Here is a 19,386-nt window from a genome sequence, read left to right on the forward strand (position 1 = left end):
CTATTGCAGACAAATACCAATGTATTTTTGGCAAGGAAATTGTTGGAATCAGCAAACTATCCTTATGGTGTCAAGTATCAGAGGGGTAGCCATGTTAGTCTGGATCTGTAAAAAGTGACAGAGAGTCCTGTGGCACCTTATAGACTAACAAACGTATTGGAGCACAAGCTTTTGTGGGCGAATACCCACTTTGTCGGATGCATGCCTTATCCTTATGGTAACATAGTGTCATCTTGAAACCATTCCCATATCCAGAAATCCTGGGGATGTCAAAAAAAGTTATGGAGCTTTTACCAATTATCTGTATATTTTCATCAACCAAGGAAACCTACAATATCAGTTATGTTAGTTCACACTAAGACCAGTCTGAGATTAACTTCATTTATTTCTTATTGCTGCATGATTCTTTCGTACAGCAAGAAACCTTCTTTTCTTAAGGATCTCTGGCCTACCTAGATTGTCATCCCACAGGTATTCTGGAGAAAGTATTTTGGTTGGTTTGTGGTAAACAAAATACTTGTTTAAGTGACTCTCTTCTTGCCAGATTGCTTCAATTCCATTGGCTTTGTCCACCATGATGGCTTCATGGCATTGCTTGGTCAGCTTGTAAACCTCCATTACTGTTCCTCCAAAAAAGCCTCCAGCATAGTAGAAGTCACCCTCATCTCTGGGCACATAAGCTTGAGAAGCAGGTCGACGTTCATAGGTGAAAGACCGACGCTCAGCGGCGTAGAAACCTGGGTGTAGTGTGCCAAACAAGTCGCTCAGGATCTCCACTCCAACTTGGTCATTAAACTTCATGTCTACATCAACACACACAAGGTAGCTGACCTCATTAACGAACCGCTGCTGAGAGAAGTAGCTGAGCATTTCCATTCGTCGCATAGAGATTTCTTGCCACCTAGGGTAGTTTTGGACTTGCAGAACCACTACGTTCCTTCCTTCTTTGAGCGCAACTTTAGGAACTTCTTCTGGTCTGTCTGTGAAAATGTAATAGTTCACCCTATGTCCAACCATAAAGTACGTCTCTGCAGTTTCTAAAAATGTCTTGAGGAAGACTACATACCTAGAAAAAAAAAAAAAGAGAAATTCTCCATTAGAAATAAAAGGCACTGTGGAAGAAGACTGGAAGAAGGGGACACAGAGCAACAAAGTGACAGGATCGACAAAAAGAATCTGTTTTAGTCAGAAACAGTGTTTTTAAAATATTTGTTGCTAGTTTCCTGGTTAAGATTATTTCCTTCCAAATACTGATGATCATCAGTCTTCATCTCTTGAGCCACATTCAGCTGTTCAGGGCATTGCACGTGACGCTCATGGACAGGGACGGCTCCAGGCCCCAGCATGCCAAGTGCGTGCTTGGGACGGCAAGCCGCGGGGGGCGTTCTGCCGGCGCTGCGAGGGCGGCAGGCAGGCTGCCTTCGGCGGCTTGCCTGCGGAGGGTCCGCTGGTCCCGCTGCTTCAGTGGACCTCCTGCAGGCAAGCTGCCGAAGGCAGCATGCCTGCCGTGCTTGGGGCGGCAAAATGTCTAGAGCCGCCCCTGCTCATGGAATCCATGCTGCAGGAGCAAGTGAGGTCTTAGGTACTGCGGTGATCACATGAGTGCTCTACCCATGAACACACGTGGAAGTGCTGAGAAATGAACCATAGACACCATGTCACTCTGTCCCTCCCAAACAGCCAGGAAGGGAGTCTACCTGGGAAGGATGAAGAGCTCACCTGTACCCTGCCTGAATTTGAACCTGTGGCTCTAGGGACTTTCAAAGCAAGGTATGGATCATCTCCTGAGAGATGCTGAATATCTTTAACTCCATTAACTTTCAGTGAGAGATAAGGGCAAGCAGCACCTTTCAGGATTGGGCCTATATTGCCACTTAGCCAGCCTTGCAGTGAAAATGAGAGTTCTCTGTCATGTTCACATTCCAGCTTCATGTACCATCCAAGCAAAATGACTTGCCTGCGTGGCCCAGATGTAGCTGCATTTCAAAGGTGTTCTGCCTTGTTACCTGCTATTTCAGCTGACCTGCAAATAACCAGCAGGTGTCATGTGTTATAAGAGCTGTCCCCCACACAGCCAGCTATGAGCCAAGATCTCTGGCAGCAGTCTGACATCAATGGTTGGGAAACAGCCAGGGCGCTATGACCAACAGCACTCAGGATCCTCCTCCTGCTAAAGTATTGGAGGGGGCCAGCAAAGGAACGTCTAGGAAAAAGCCCATCAAACCCCCTCAAGAGTGGAGGGGCCAGTTGAGGCACTACCACCTTACAGAATTCAGCTCAAACCCAACAGGAGTAAGGGGGCATTTACAAGGTTTCATGGCAATTATCCAAGCCCCCTTCATTTCACTACTGGAGGGATCAACAGGAGAGTTGTACACTGTACACTATTAGAAATTAACATCAACCTCATTTGTCATGTATATGTCTAGCCCAGAGGTGGGGAAACTACAGCCCGCGAGCCACATCCGGCCCGCGAGACGATCCTGCCCGGCCCCTGAGCTCCCGGCCAGAGAGGCTAGCCCCCAGCCCCTCCCCTGCTGTCCCCCCACCCCTGCAGCCTCAGCTCGCCATGCCGCCCGCCCTCTGGCCCGCCATTCCTGCCAGGCAATGCAGGTGTTGGGGCTGTGAGCTCTTGCTACTCTGAGCAGCATGGTAAGGGGGTGAGGGGGTTGGATAAGGGGCAGAGGGTCTCAGGGCCAGTCATGGGACAAGGAGCTGGGGGGGGTGGTTGGATAGGGGGTGGGTTCCCTGGGGGCTTGTCAGGGGGTGGGCGTGTGGATAGAGGTTGGGGCAGTCAGGGGACAGGGAGAGGTTGCATGGGAAAGAGGTTATGTGGGGGTAGTCAGGGAATGGGGGAGGTTGGATGGGGCGGAGGTTCTGGGGGGGCAGTCGGAACGGGGAGCAGGGAGAGGTTGGATGAGGCACAGGTTATTGGGGGGTTCAGGGGATGGGGATGGGGAACGATGGGGATGGGGAACAGTGGGGCTTGGGAGTCCTCAAGATATTATTAGGAAGAAACCCTAATTCGTATTGATTCAGGGGCAGTTACAAACCATTGTGCCAGCATAATGTTAGGGGAGTGTTATGTTTCTTGGGGTTTTGTCTTTCAAAGTCCTGATTACATGTAATCATTATCAATCCCATTAAACTTTTCACAAGAGTAGAAGTATTCTACCCAGTATCCTCGACAAATTCAAACTTCAGTTCTTTCATTCCATCTTCCCAAATTGGCCCTATATTTTCAAAAAGGATCTGCTATTCTTTGCTTCCTATACTATTTGTTGTGTCTCATTGCAGCAACTTTTCAATGTTGTACATCATCTCACTGGTGGCCAAATCAGCCTTGCAAAATTGTTATAAATATTTATGAGCACAGCTACTTGTCCATTCTTAACAGGATCATAATAAAATAATCAGGATATTTTACTATACTTTGATCTGGAGTCCTTTTGACCTTTAGCAATACATTTTGCAAAAAAATTCTGTTGGCAGGCAATAGCGCTTATAACCACTGGCTGAACCTATGCTCCATGACTAACAGGACTTGGTTGTAGCATGCACAGCCTTTTGAAAACAATCATGTTATTAAATGGACACAAATCAGACATTAGGAATGGCAATATACAAAAACCTGTAGGAGAACACTTCAACCTCCCTGGCCACACAATAGCAGATCTTAAGGTGGCCATCCTACAGCAAAAAAACTTTAGGACCAGACTTCAAAGAGAAACTGCTGAGCTCCAGTTCATCTGCAAATTTGACACCATCAGCTCAGGACTAAACAAAGACTGTGAATGGCTTGCCAATTACAGAACCAGTTTCTCCTCCCTTGGTTTTCACACCTCAACTGCTAGAACAGGGCCTCATCCACCCTGATTGATCTAACCTCGTTATCTCTAGCTTGCTTCTTGCTTGCTTATATATACCTGCCCCAGGAAATTTCCACCACTTGCATCCGAAGAAGTGGGTATTCACCCACGAAAGCTCATGCTACAAAACGTCTGTTAGTCTATAAGGTGCCAAAGGATTCTTTGCTGCTTCTACAGAACCAGACTAACACGGCTACCCCTCTGATACATGTTATTAAATAGTTCCTTAATCTGTGCTTGCATAACTTAGCGCTTCACAAACCACGCAAGTATTTTCCTTCATTTACAAATCAGATAAAGCATTGCTCGGCATGAAAGTCAAGTTCTTCCTTTGTAAGAAGGACTCTTGAAGGATGTCTCTGTGCCCAGTTACGTGGTTCTATTTCTAAATATTCCACCCCAAGTAGAATGATAACAGTGTAGAGAAGATAAAAGACCATCTATTGTTAAGTCAGCAGAGCCTAAGGTCAAAAACTTTGTTCCCAGAGCAAAGGGAAAAGAGGAGAGTACATCACTCAACTTCCATAGTTGCCAATCCCTCCAGTCCCCCTCCATCTGATACACACAACAAGCAGCTTAATCTGACCCTTTCTCACAGCTGCCAGATCTTCCTAATTTCCTCCTCCACCACACTGGAAAAGCCCTGTCCTTTCCCTGTCACTGAAATGTGTTTTAAGTCAATCAGCAGTCTTCCAACAAAACTCCTGCTTGGGAGGGTGAGGTGAATAAGGGATACACCATCACTACACAAAAAATAAGTTCCCCCATCTCCTCATTGGTTATACATCACCTTTCATACCTAACCTATAGTTCTGTAAGTAAGCCATACTCACTTTTTGATAGCAAACACTGTCAGTCCAACAGTGACATTCCTTTGTCGGAATTCCTCATTCAGGATCTCGGAGTTATAGGTCCCTTCCCAAACTATTGGAGCAAACCATGGAGTCATCATAAGGACGTCACTTCTCCTGTGGAAGAGGAAGTTTTCTTTAGAATCACACTATAGAAGTAAGAAATACGGAGGCAGTTGCCTTCCCTACATATAAACACTACCAGAGCCATGTGTTAAAGTTCAAAAATAGATAACTAACAGCTATAAAGAATATACAACTCCATGAAGTCACAATACATGGTGCAGTAAGGCTATATAATGTATCAGGTTATTGGATATATCAACTAATTAATGTTTGCACTGCACGAGCATCTACCCAGCATGTCTGAGGTCTGTAACTGAACACAATGTTCTGGCTTGTACTTTGTATAAAGACCCAAGTGTTTCTGAGATTTTGTATGCCTAAGTTAACACAGAGCAAGACAAGTTCAAATCCTTAAGGAAGTTTCTTGCTCAGATTTTAGTCAATTAACTTTAGTTATATTTTAGATGTAACAAAACACATTTTTAGTTTTACTTACGATGGCTTTAGAATCTGTGGCTTTGTGTAAATCATCCTAAAAAGTAGGAAAACAAAAATGATTTCAAGTTAAGGAAAGATTTCCATAGCTCTTAAAAAATACTTGTCGACTTTACAGACAGATAAAAGATTCCCACCAATCAGCTCCATTGAGAACTTAGTGACCCATACTCAGAACTCCAAAGGAAAGGGTTTTAGCTTTACTGTACCTCTGGTGACTTGAGTTTAAATCCTGGTTCAGGTCACATATGAACATAAATTTAGTGGTCTCTCTCTCTAGTCCCTAATATTGGTTCACATCACAAAACCTCTATGCAGTGCAGGGCCACCCAGAGGATTCAGGGGGCCTGGGGCAAAGCGATTTCGGGGGCCCCTTCCATAAAAAAAAGTTGCAATACTACAGAATATTATATTCTCGTGGGGGCCCCTGCAGGGCCTGGGGAAAATTGCCCCACTTCCCCCCGCCCTCCCCCGATGCAGTGTGGCTTGATTGACAATCTATGCTCATGAGAGGCTCAGAGGGAGACATTAAAAGTCAGGAATGAGGTGCATTAGCAAAGTGGTGTGAGCATGCAGGATTGGAGTAGAAAAGTTTTGCAGGTAGGGAATGCGGAACATTGATAGAGCAATGTGTGGGGTCAGAACTTGAATAGTAGAACTTCCAGGAGGTCAGAATTGAGGTGCAGACTGGTGTAACCCAAGCAATGTGAACATCCTTAGAGAGGAGGGGAATCCATGAGATCACTGCTGAGAGCTTTCAAAGATAGGTAACATCTGAGCTTGTCTAAATCTCAGTGTCATTATCCTGTATTGATGATTCATAATACACAAATGCAGTGCTAAGACAGAGCACTGGAGTTCCACAAGCATAGATTATCATCCTTCAGGAATGCCAGAGGTCTTCTGAAAGCAGCTGAAACACTAAACAGAAAGTAATGAAAAGTTCTACCTTGGTAATTCAATTTGTAGTAAATCTTCCAGGATATGGTTGCTATAGAGAAAGAACAATGGAAGTTTGGCTTACAAAAAGACAGCATTCAATAGAAAGTAACTTGTCCAAGAAATCATTGAATTAATTCATGTTTCCCAGCATCTAAATATTCAAGAAAAAGTTCTGTCTTAATATCTTTGCATCTTGAATGTCATTGGGATCATATATCATGTTTGTTTTTTAATAGAAAGAAACCATTGGCAGTTTAGTTTACCAAAAGTACAACATTTTTAGAGCATAACTGGTTTAAAAATAATACAAGTAAAAGGAAGACAGACCTGCAAACCGATACATGAATACTCATTATTCACACAAGCAGTCCCACTGAAGTAAATGGGAGTTATCATATGAGTAAAGGCCGCTCAGGTTAGTGTTCATCAAGTTAGTGATCATGAAACAGACAGTAAGTGGAATTAACAAAAGGTCCCACCTTGGTCGCTTTATTTTGTGAAAGTCCTGGGTATTACTGCTACAGAAAGAAAACATATCACATTTAGTGTTTGGTTGTTGTTGTTTTTTTAAACACAGCAGTCTTTAATTACATGATCACATACTATTCTTTCCACAGGACCCCTGGCTCATTCAATGCATAGGCGATATGGTGCCATACAAATTAGTTTATATAAAGGGTGGGTGCACACCTATTGAATAGCTGCTTCTTAATTGAGCACTAACTCTTTTCATTTCATTGCCTTTTTGAGTGGTAAGAACTGAGAATGAACTGTTTGAAGGCTGAGAGGCATAAGAGATGCTGGGAGACCATGAGTGAGTGTGAGGCTGAGGGGGAGAGAGGGACACACAGACAGGACTGGCAGGCAGGAGGAAATGAGGCTTTTAAAGATGGCCCATAAACAAGCCATCCCTCATTGGAGAAGGAAAGGCAGGCAGTGTCTTCAGAAAGCAATTAATTACACCTTTGGATGCCAGCCCAAATAGTGCCATAGATTCAATGCAGATGAGAGAGAAAATGGGGGAATAGGTCTGCATGGAACATCCATAACTAAACCCCAAACTGTGCAACTCTCACCTGCTTCTGTATTCCATTGCAAGCTCAGATCAAGTAATCAAGGCTCACTTTGCTTTGCCCAGTTCTTACTAACATGGCAGCCAGTTGATTTTGTGTCAAGATCAGACAACAGGTGAGACTCAGCTGTTTATCTGTGGCTGCTGGTGTCATCAGGAGGTTGGTGGATGACGTGAACATATGAAAGGGCCTTTCAGAGCCAGTTTACAGAAATGCATAAAGGTGGGGAGAGGGATAGCTCAGTGGTTTGAGCACTGGCCTACTAAACCGAGGATTGTGAGTTCAGTCCTTGGGGGGGCCACTTAGGGATCTGGGGCAAAAATCAGTACTTGGTCCTGCTAGTGAAGGCAGGGGCCTGGACTCCATGACCTTCCAGGGTCCCTTCCAGCTCTATGAGATAAATATATGGAGATACATCTATTTGTATCCTAGGAGAAATGCTCAGATAGCTCCACTGAAGTCAGTGGAGTACCCTGACTTATACCAGCTGGGGACCTGGTCCCTTAATGTATCTAATTCAGAAGAAGGTGAGCATGGGAGCAGTGCTCTCCCCCTCCACCTGCTTCTGAGGAGCCACTGCTAGTTTCAACTGAGTTTTCATTTGAAATTTGGTAGCAAACCCCAAGTCAAAACTAAAATAGAAGTAGTTAGGAATCTCAGCAACATGGAACTGATTTCCAGAGCTCTATCTGAGAGACTTCAGATGCTCACAAAATCTGGGCAAATCCAACAGGGAACAGTTACCTCGTTGTGTCGGAGACCTTGCTTGAGGTACCACTGGACACATACCTGCAATAAATCCAAATGTCATGTAAAACATCTGAGTAACATAAAAACTTTACACTAAAAATCATCTAGTCTAATGTTTAGGCATCTTTAAAGACACAAACCACACAACAACCAACTAAACCCAGCGGTTTATCCTCACAACAGAACAAAACCAAACCAGCCAACAAAGGAGAAAATGCAAAGGTTGCTAGAATGCTGTGGCAGGTGAAGCAAAGCAGTTTCCTATTATTATCTGTCATGCACTGAGCGTGCACTCAGTGATCTCTTATGGTCTCTGCATCAAGGAGCTTACAGATTAAATCACCACTGGAATGCCAAACTAAAAGATAATTGAAAAGAGAGTTATATGGTAAAACTGATGTACTGTGTTACTAACCAAGCTTGTGAAGACCTCACACTCAACAGTATTCCTGTCTGTATGAATATTACATGAGAACGCTTCAACTTCTGTTTCAAATGCTCCTTTGTTTTTAAATTTAGCTCATTTTTATTTATTAAAAAAAAAAAGATGAAAAACACCCCCAAACGACCTGAAACTGAAAATAAAAGAAACATTTTGTCTGACCCAAAACTTTTTTTTTTTGGCAGTTCGAAGCCAACTCTTTCTTTTTTCTGTTGAGCACCCAATCTGAAAAATCAGTTAGACAAGCTTGGGAACTTACATTCATAACTCTGCTAGACGCTGAAAACCATGGACTCTGGCTTTATGGCTCCTTATAACAATTTGTAACACACTGTACTGCCAGCTCACCTCAATTGCTCACTTCCTTTTAGGTGGTCTCCCACAGCATGTGACACACACATCCCTTATGTGTAACAATCTGTCCCAATTTAACTCAGATACTCTGGTTACTTTCTCCACCTGAAGAAGAGCTCTGAGAAGCTCAAAAGCTTGTTTCTTCCACCAATGGAAACTAGTTCAATAAAAGATATTGCCCCATCTACCTTGTCTCTCTCATATCCTGGAACCATCAAGGAAAATCACATTGTTGACTCATACTCAATTTGTGATCCACTATAACCTCCAGATGCTTTTCAGCAGTACTACCACCCTAGCCAGTTATTCCCCATTTGTAGTTGGGTATTTGATTTTTCCTTGCTAAGTGTAGTATTTTCCCCTTGTCTTTACTGAATTTCATTTTGTTGATTTCAGACCAGTAACCTCTCCCAGCTTGGTGTCATCCATTAATTTTATAAGTATGCTCTCTACTTCATTATCCAAGTCATTAACAAAAATACTGAATAGTACTGGACCCAGGACAGACTGCTGCAGGATCCCACTAGATATGCCTTCCCAGTTTGACAGAGAACCATTGAGATCTGCTCTTTGAGTACAGTCTGTTAATCAGCTTTGCATCCATTTTATAACAGTTTAATCTAGACCAGATTTCCCTACTTTGCTTATGAGAATGTCATGTGGGACTTCGTCAAAAGCATCACTAAAATAAAGAGATATCATGTCTTCAGCTTCACCCCTATCCACCAGGACAGTCACCCTGTCAAAGAATCTACACGTCTTCAACTTACATGTGTTCAGCAGCCAGAGCCTGGCTGGAAACCTGCTGCTTTCACATCCCAGCTGCAGGAGGATTGCTCTCACTGAGCAGTACCCTTCCCTCTTGGTATCTGTTGCAGTGAAAGTCTGGGGCAGGAGCTCAGTTCTTGGCATGAGACTAACCTAAAGAACGTTCTGGAACAGTGGGAAAGCTACCATCTGAGTCACTGTGTTTTTAAAATAGCAAATGTGGCTATGCTGTTATAAGATAAGCACAGGAAGTTATGCAATGGTTTTAAAAATTAATGATTTATACACTTTGAGCTAACGGTACTTTTAGTCATGCTGTGGCAGCCGCACTGATGTGGGACTGCACAGATGTGACAGAAGAGTCTGTTCCCTCCCTCATTTTTCCCCCCAGCTAGACTAATACAAAGCTGCGGGAATCTGTTGCACCTGTAAGAACGTGGATTTGCACCACAGATGAGCATTTCTAAAGGTTCATATGCATTTGGGTAAAGTCTTTTGTAACAATAACCACCTTAGAAATGGCGTGACGGAGACTATTGCTTCGCAAAACTACCCACTTACCAAATGTAGCCAAAGCTGAAGCACAGCAGCGTGGTGCAACCCAGGACATGAAGATGGCTCTTTGGAAAATAGCCTTTGACCCCTCCTGTTTTCCCTGGAATAATGGAGATGTGCAAGAGATTGGTACACGTAGTTCAAAGCAGTATCAATTAACTGCCAATCCAGTTCCTTTTGCCATGGTGTGTGGCAAGACTAAAAACCTGGATAAAACCCATGGAGGGGAAAAAATTGGTTCACACATTGCTAATTCCAGACTCCTTCCAGACACCCACTATATAAACCTCACAATAGCCCCATGTAGTGGGTAGATATTGTAATGGACTGATTAGTGTGTGTGTTGCCACTGCCTTTAACTGAATGGAATCAGAACTCCTCCAGTTGTCATGGACGCTATACTGCCACTAGGGAGAATTCTCCTTTGGGTTAAGCAGTTGGATAACATAACAATAACTTCATTAATCCTACAGACTTATGAACAATACACCAATTTCTACTATTCTCACATGAAATGTATATATACTCGTTATAGGCCTGATCCTTCACTCGTTGACATGAATGGCAAATCTACCATTGACTTCAGTGGTGCAGGATCTACCCCTACACACACACACACACACACACACACACACACACACACACACACCAATATATACACATTTCACAGATTCTATTTTTATATACAACTCTTGTAATGGAAGATACTTGCCCAAGTTTATGCTGCAAATCTTTGACATAGCTGGGAACAAAACCCAGACTCCCAATTCAATGATTAGCTGCCTGTAAGACCTTCTTCTGCTCTTCTGGGGTCTTATGAATAAGGAAATACAGAACACATAGGCCACAGACCATTAGGAGTGTGAGAAACTGGCCAGCCAAGTGGCTGATTATTCTGAGTGGTCATGAAAGTGGCTGTTGTGTTGGGCAACTCTAACAAATATAACAGAGAACAAAAATCCAACTAAGCCCATTACATAAAATTGCTTTTAAAAGTGAACAAATGTTAAAAATAGAGTGAATTAGTCTAGACAAAAAGGATGGTTGGGATCATGACTGGAAGACAAAAGAGAATGGAACTGGAAAACTAATGGACCAAATGATCTGTTGGAAATTAGGCCTAATAGATGGACAAAATAACGAGGCAATAGGCTGTTCTACCTGCTGCTCCCTTTTGGAGTTCTCAGAGAGGCTTTGGAGGGGAATCATGGTGTCAGGGTGCAGACAAGTGGATTGGTAGGAGCAAGCTTAATACTTTACTTTAAATGTTTCAGTTGTTTTCCTTCTTGTCTTAATAAAAGGTTATAAAATGTTGCAGTGTGGTTGTTGCCACAGGACTAAGCAGGCTGAGGTCTCTGTACTCAAAACTCTGAAACATGTTCAACTCTTTAGGGTTGTACGGTGATAAAATTAATGTTATTAGGTGGGTCACCCAAGAGTCTACGTGGACATACATCCTCATAGCTGGTTAGCTTAGCAAACAAACAGTTTTCAAACTTGTTTTTTAAAAAAACAAATATTTTCTTTAAAATCTTTGAACATATTAAGCTTGTTTCTGCTAATGATGCAAAGCCAATTATTAACACTCATGTTTAGAAAAAAAATAAGAATGCTTAACAATTGTTTTAAGATTTTATTTGAACCTTTTAACAAATATTTTGTTTTGTTTCTTTTTCTTTTTCTGGAGGTTTGTAGTTTTTGTAATTGATAATAACTTTGGTTTTATGTAAAGGCATTTTAAAGAAAAAACAAAAGTTGTAAAAATGAAGTGTTTTAAATTGTTGGTTAGGCTGCTAAAGCAAATTTTTGCTAAAATGTCATCATGGGTTATTCCTTGTTAACAGAATGCCTGCTTGATTCACAGCTGTGACTGAATTAAGAGTCAATCCACCTGAAGTAAGGGCTGTTGTCAGCACCAAACTTCTTGTTATAATTTTTGTGATTGTTTTGTTGTAGATGTTATTGTGCCTTGTTGTGTTTCGCATGTGCAACAGCACAGTGCTAGTGTTGTGGGGTCACCTCTCCGTGATAAGCTACAAGGTCACAATGGCCACGTCCTCCCAAAAGCTGGTGGTAAAACAGGTCAGGCAAAGTCTGTCCCTGGACAAAAATGCCTGTGTACTTTTCCCCCACTTTCGGGTGTTGGCAGTGATGAGCTGCCAAAATCTTAACAACCGGTTCCCTATAAAAAGTTCTGATTTAAGGGGGGGGAGCGGGGGAAGGGCCAGGGGAGAGATCCTCGTGGGGCCGGGGACCCCTGCAGGGCCTGGGCCAATTGCCCCACTTGCCTCCTCCCCTCTGGCCAGTCCTGGAGTTGCAGCAGCCCCCCCCCCCACACACACACCCCTTGCTGGGCCATTCAAAAAGCGGCAGCAGGACGACTCCAGAGCTCAGCTGAGCTGCCCAGCTGGTGCCGGCGGCTGGCCACGCTGCAGCTGGGGGGAAGCGGGGGAGGGGCCAGGGGAGCCTCAGCCTCCCCAGCTGGGAATCCTGGGAGCAACAGGATGGTCCGGCCCACGGACCGGAGTTCTTTGCCCACCCCCTGGCCCTTTAACAACCGGATCTCCATGGAGGTCTAATTTTAGCAACCGGTTCTTGATAACCTGTGGGAGCCTGCTCCAGCTCACCACTGGGTGTTGGTAAATGGTTCACGAATGCAAAAATAATCATCCCCCCAATCGTGTTGTTGCTTCTTTTTAAAAGACCGCAACATACTTTGGTAAAAATGCCAGAAGGGGTAAATAAAAAGAGGAAAAGATGGTTCCCCTTTGTCCCTTTTAAAACAAACGAAGGGACACAAAAAAAAAAACATTCTGGACATACAGCCAAAGGAGTAATAAGAGCTGGCATGTTTCTAAACATTTAGAGAGCAGATTACAGCAGTTCTGTCTGTTTTATTAAGCAATGTCTGATGTGAAGCAGAATTGGTTCATAAAAGAGGGATATTGTAAGAAATGGGGCCTGCTCCACTTGTGAGCTCAGCTGTTGGAAAGTGAGTGAAAATTCATAAAATGTCACAATCATCAATAGCAATGAATGTGGATAGAAAACTGGGAGTGAGACTGAATTAGTCCAAACCAAAAGGTCCAGTGCCAGCCAAGGGCTGTGTTAAGACCATGACTGGTAAACAAGGAAGAAGGAACCAGGAACTAATGAACCAAACAAAACCCCAAGGACAGCTGGAGTGAAAGGAACAAGCTTCACCATCATGGCTGCCACCCCCACTCCTTCCTGGGGGCCCTGATTCCACCGTGACACTGCTGAGCCTTTATCCTCCTGATTCTGCGAGATGTCCTGACCAGACTGGGCCAGAAAGCGGGAACCATATAACATCCCCACCTCTATCAGCTTCAGATAAATCCTGACCACCACCTGGAATGAGAGATGTGGGTTCCTGCTATGACCTCTCCCGCCTGTGTGCTTTTCCTTCCACACCTTATTTCTTCTTTTTCCTGCCTCTCTCTTTGCTTTTGTTTAATAAATGTGTAGCTGAGCCTGCCAAGACTGCATTTTTTTGCAACAATACTGTGAGCCTTTGACCAGAGAGGCAGCTAACAAGCAATGACTTAAACAGCCAACGATGCAAGTCTGACAGATCTCAGAGCGGCTAATAAAATCGTGCCCTATGCCAGTGTTGTTCTGGCTGTGAGGCTGCAAGTGGAAGCCAACGCTGGAGACAGAATCTGCATTTTCTATTTTTGCTATTCTTTTCTCTTCCCTTTTGTTTGTCTTGTTTTGGGTTTAAAGAAACTAGATCAAACGTTAACAATACCAGCAGCTCCAGGCCCTCTGAACTAACTTCTGCTCTTTTCTCCAAAAATGACAGTTATTACGATTATTAATATCGTCATATAAAAGACTATCAAAGAGAAGGTTTTCCTTATAAAAACCCCAGCTACAGCTAATGGGAAAGAGAGGAAGGGAAATTGGTTAAATTAAAGCTTTAATTAATACATTACTTTTTAAATGCTTCAACTGATTTTACTTTTTACTGTATCTTTAATAAAAGATAACAATGTTTAATGGCATTGGTTGTGATGGAGCTAAGCAGGCCAAGGTCTCTGTGTTCAAAACCCCCAAATCATGTGCAACAATTTAGTGTTTGTGTAGTGACAGGGTCGTATTAACACCGTTGGCTCTCTGGGCCCCTTTATTCCTTTGAAATTAACACACCACATCCAAGCCAATGGGTAATGGGACTCCTCAGAAGCTAATGGGGCTCAGCACTCACCAGCAACCCATACAAGCTGGTTAAATGAGCAGCATTCATTGGACAGGCCTGGATCCACCAACACTGCCGGTGGATCTAATGCTGCAACAGAAGGGAACCGCTGCTAGGAAACCCCCTTCTTTGGCTAGCTCCAATTTGCAACTAAAATCTGTTTAAGGTCACATCATATGCAGCTCTACAACTGTCCCTGATATGTCCCCTGAAAATACTGCCACGTGCCCAGAGTACTCCAGAAGGCAAAATAAACCATAGGCCAATGCTCTTTCAGCAACAACAACGGAAGCAGCTACCAGGTCCTCAACCTTTTTAGGCAACTCGATTCAGATCACGCAGTCTGACACTATAGATACATCTGGACAACGCCCTGTTCTTTTAAAGAAAGAAACCTGCTTGATATAAACTGAATTTCAAGGGGAGGTGTTTAGCAGGTGCAAGACCCCACTCATCTACTAATGACTGCAGGATTTGGAGCCAGGACTGTACAGTAAAAAGCTGGGGATAAAAAAATAAAATAAAAAAGGCTTACAAGCACTCCACTTAATTTCTGCAAAACATGTGATTTCAGGGAACAATCCCTGAGGGCAATTCTAAGGTTATCTCCATGAAATTCTCCATAGTAATTTAAGCCTTCAAAAGGTGGTTAAAAGAACACAGAGAGAGTATTCTGTCTTACAAAAGATTCTGGACAATGCAGATTTGGATCACATACATTATCAAAAGATTGAAACGTTTTAGTGGTAGGGGCTAGTTCTTAAACACAAATTACTCTTTTTCATAAGACGCTCTTCTCCAGAAGGAACCCAGCTTCAGGAAAACCTGTTGGTTTCTGACATCTCCTTGAAGAAAGGGTCATGAAATCTGTAGTCTACAGAGGAAAGAAAGGGAGATATGGAAGGTCTAGAACCCCTTATTCATGAAAGTAGTCCTAATGAAAGCAGTTCCACTGCCTTGACCAGGGCTACTTACAAGGAATTGCACAATCAAGTTGGAGATTTAGACTGTCACTGCCATATAATTACATTCACAAATGGTGGATTTCTGCCACGTTCTAGATGAATGCAAAGAAAGCTTGAAATCCAGCTCAGAGCCTGGGACTTGCGTATTAGATTTTGCCCCAAAATTATTTGTAAATATACAGACCAACTCAGACAATGGGGAGAGCAAAATAAAAGTGCTTTTTACATCTGATAGAAAGCCAGTGCAGTATTTTATATAATATTCTTATTGACAATCTTCCATATTCCCCAAATAGATCAAAAAGTAGGGGCCCCATCCTGCACCAACTGAACTTCCATTGTCTTTAGTGGGTCAGGATTGAGTCCTATATTAACATATACATAAATGTGTGCAGGTAAAATGCAGAGGAACAAATTCTCTCCCTCACTACACTGGTGTGACTTTACTGAGGTTAACATGTAGGGCTGCATTCTACTTCCGTCAGTTATTGCTTTGCTGTAAAGGGGAAAAATTTGGCCCATAAGGAGAAAAAAAATAACCCTCGGTCTACAATACATGGATAAACTACATCTCAAAAGTATTTGTTGATCCCATTCCTCTGTGGATAAATAAAGTGGTTGAGAGCAGGGGAATATGTGGAGAAGAAAGATGAGAGAGAGAGAAAATGGAGAATATAAAAAATATGAATGTGTGGCTAAGACTTCCCTCTTTTCCAGACACAGATGTAAATTTGATTCAGTTTCTTCAAGACAATGGCACAAATATTGTTCTTGTATAAAATCCAGTAAGGGCCTAATTCTGAGCTCAACTACCCCAGAGTAAATCAGATCTACGCAAGCCAGTGGAATTAATCCAGATTTATCTAAGTTAATAGCGTATTAGTTTGTCTCAAGTATTTAATATCTGCTACTTTTAAGTTCCTTCTTCACATTTAAAACACCTGGTCTGCCGCCAAACCCCACACCTGCTGTATTTTTTCAAAGTCTGAACAAGATTAGACATGACACAGCTCATAGAACATCTTAAAAGGAAAATTTATAGGTACCTTGGTCCTTGTGCATCGCGCACCCGATTGCTCCCACAGGAATGTGTGTGAGGAAGAAGGAATTGCGGAGATTGGTGGTGACAGCCGTGGACTGGAGCAGCCGTAAGGAGCTGAGAGCTGCAGGCTCTCTGGAGAGGGCAGCGGTAGCCCAAACCTCTTGTTTGATATCCCTGTTGATACGGATGGCTGGCCCGGGAATTAGGTGGGCAGTTTGCGAGCAGGAGCCAGCCTAGGAGAGTCCGTGTGCTCTGACTCAGGCCAGTCCTGCAATCCTCGCTCTCGGAAACTCGCACCAGGTTCACGCAATCCCACTAAGGAGGAAGCTGCTCAGGTAACAGTAAACTTCGCCACACCTACGGCCTACACCCACTCTGACTGTGGAAGGCAAAGCACGTCAGGACAGGCTGGGAGCGAGGACGTACTGCTCTGCTAGGTGAGCCTTGCGGCTGCTCACAGCATTCTTCACCCCAGGAGCTAACTGCCTGGAGACGTGGGTAAACGCCCTAGTTTGCACAGCAGGCTTCGTTTGGCCCTTACGTGCCAGCAGCTGTGGTGGCAGTTTACTCTCCAGCTCCTGCTGCTTCCTCAAGCCCTCAGTAGGAATCTGGCACAGATGCAGCTGGAGTGTGACACTTATGACTCCTTTCTGCCAAAGCACTTGCCCAACCAGGACAGGATCTGCCGTCTGATTTTAAATGTCTGTGTCATATGCCTCAGGGAGCCACTTTGAGGCTTTGTTCGCCCTAGAAGCATCTGGCTCCTAACTACTTGGTGCCCCTAATGTGCCTGCAACACACCATGCATTCGCGCACCAAATTGCTCCCAGGAGAACGTAGGTGATTGTACCCTTTGGAGCAAACCTGCTCTGAGCAAGGCTAAGCACCATGCCGCTCTCTCATGGGCACATTGGCAATGTGGGCAGTGCTAGGATTTATTTATTTATTTTTTTAATCGCTAGATATGGCACTTTGAGTTAAAGGGATACTGTCAGATCAAATTTAATTCCTCGAGTAAGCCATCTAGATTCAATGCCTCATACATGTGCAGCTCAAACTAAAATTGTGAGGGAGCAAGGGAGGACTGTTGGTTACTTCTAAAATGATATAGTGGTACCTAAATGCCATGGTGATGGACACCTTAGAAATGCAGATGAGCTTTTGTACTGACTTTTGTCCATTTCTAATTTGATGGGTTTGCAAGTTTTAGGGTTTTTTTTTCACACATACCCAGAAGCTGCAATGGAGGACACTGGAACAAGCAAAAGATGAGTCGTTAAAGAACATTTTCTTGTATTAAATTTTTTTTAAATGCTCCCGTTAAACACTTGGGAGACATTATGAGAGAGCTAGCACCCCCCTCCCTCCTTCCTTCTAATTATCATCCTCCATCCCCTATGTAGAGTCAATGAAAATTGGGCTGATGAATTAATGATCTCCCCTCCTTTGCTATCTGCTGATTAGAACCCAATATGGTGTCCTCCTGGGAACACCCCTGCCACACGCCCACTCTCACTCTTGGAACAAAACAAGAGACTGGCCCCCGAGAATCCATCCCAGGTTTTTGAGGGATAGCTCAGTGGTTTGAGCAGTGGCCTGCTAAACCCAGGGTTGTGAGTTCAATCCTTGAGGGGGCCATTTGGGGATTGGTTCTGCTTTGAGCAGGGGGTTGGACTAGATGATCTCTTGAGGTCCCTTCCAACCCTAATAATCTATGATTAGTATGACAGTGCAGTCCAGGCACCAGCATTCCAGCTGGAAGGGATGGCAGTCGCTGTTGTTTTGCCCCCAAGCAGCACGCCGAATTGCCGCCGCAGGCGGCGGGGGCAGTCCCTGTGCCCTTAGGGCAGCAGGCGCGTTTCCGCGGTGGAGGCAATTCAGCGGCAGCTTCTATGTTTAGTTGTCCGCAGCAGCTTCTGCTAAACATAGAAGCTGCCGCCGAATTGCCGCCGCGGCGGAAAGGCACCTGCTTCCCTAAGGGCACATGGACTGCCCCAGCTGTCCACGGCGGCAATTCGGCGCGCTGCTTGGGGCGGCGAAAACTGTAGAGCCGGCCCTGAGTCCAGGTTGTACATTCAGTGGCAAAGACACACCTTGAGTGTATCAAGAAACTCAGTTGTACCCTGGAGTGTGTGTGTGTATTTTATACATCTTTCTACTGAGGTCACCAACAAAACTTGTATTGACTTAAATGGGAGCAGAATTGGGCAAGTCTTGTTTTTGCCTCTTCATTAACTGATCTTCCGTTTTCAATTAGAACACCCACTACAGGGAAATCAATGGAATTGTGAGGGAGAAAATCTTCTAACATTTCTGTTCAAGCCACTTCAATTCCCTTCTACAAGTGACTTTGAGGAAAAAATTCTCTCTCAGTTACAACCTGCAAATCCAATTGCATAGATATCATGGTGATAGGTGCTATTGCTGGATATGAGTCAGCAGTGTGCCCTTGTTGCCAAGAAGGCTAACGGCATTTTGGACTGTATAAGTAGGGGCATTGCCAGCAGATCGAGGGTCGTGATCATTCCCCTCTATTCGACATTGATGAGGCCTCATCTGGAGTATTGTGTCCAGTTTTGGGCCCCACACTACAAGAAGGATGTGGAAAAATTGGAAAGAGTCCAGCGGAGGACAACAAAAATGATTAAAGGGCTGGAGCACATGACTTATGAGGAGAGGCTGAGGGAAATGGGATTGTTTAGTCTGCAGCAGAGAAGAATGAGGGGGGATTTGATAGCTGCTTTCAACTACCTGAAAGGGGGTTCCAAAGAGGATGGATCTAGACTGTTCTCAGTGATATCTGATAACAGAACAAGGAGTAATGGTCTCAAGCTGCAGTGGGAGAGGTTTAGGTTGGATATTAGGAAAACCTTTTTCACTAGGAGGGTGGTGAAGCACTGGAATGGGTTACCTAGGGAGGTGGTGGAATCTCCTTCCTTAGAGGTTTTTAAGGTCAGGCTTGACAAAGCCCTGTCTGGGATGATTTAGTTGG

The 19,386-nt window shown here is 43.9% G+C and overlaps 1 protein-coding gene across 10 annotated transcripts in view; it reads right to left on the reverse strand.

Moving 5' to 3' along the window:
• Positions 1–367: 367 nt before the first annotated feature.
• The window catches only part of LOC123352336 (histo-blood group ABO system transferase 1-like), a 58,584-nt gene continuing 39,565 nt past the window's right edge, over positions 368–19,386 (reverse strand). For 2 of the 10 annotated variants that reach the window (XM_044992259.1, XM_044992258.1), the window contains exons 2-8: positions 10,172–10,265; positions 8,041–8,085; positions 6,703–6,741; positions 6,231–6,272; positions 5,283–5,318; positions 4,703–4,837; positions 368–1,066 (exon numbers count right to left, since the gene is read on the reverse strand). In XM_044992259.1, the coding sequence (XP_044848194.1) occupies positions 379–1,066; positions 4,703–4,837; positions 5,283–5,318; positions 6,231–6,272; positions 6,703–6,741; positions 8,041–8,085; positions 10,172–10,265 (1,079 nt within the window). In that variant the 3' untranslated portion in view covers positions 368–378. Of the gene's footprint in view, positions 1,067–4,702; positions 4,838–5,282; positions 5,319–6,230; positions 6,273–6,702; positions 6,742–8,040; positions 8,086–9,612; positions 9,792–10,171; positions 10,266–16,398; positions 16,660–19,386 lie in introns of those variants that run through there. The other 8 variants (XM_044992260.1, XM_044992257.1, XM_044992261.1 and 5 more) reach the window with 8 other exon arrangements.

The sequence above is a fragment of the Mauremys mutica genome, chromosome 18 (assembly GCF_020497125.1).
Source record: "Mauremys mutica isolate MM-2020 ecotype Southern chromosome 18, ASM2049712v1, whole genome shotgun sequence".
Taxonomy (NCBI): Eukaryota; Metazoa; Chordata; order Testudines; family Geoemydidae; genus Mauremys; species Mauremys mutica.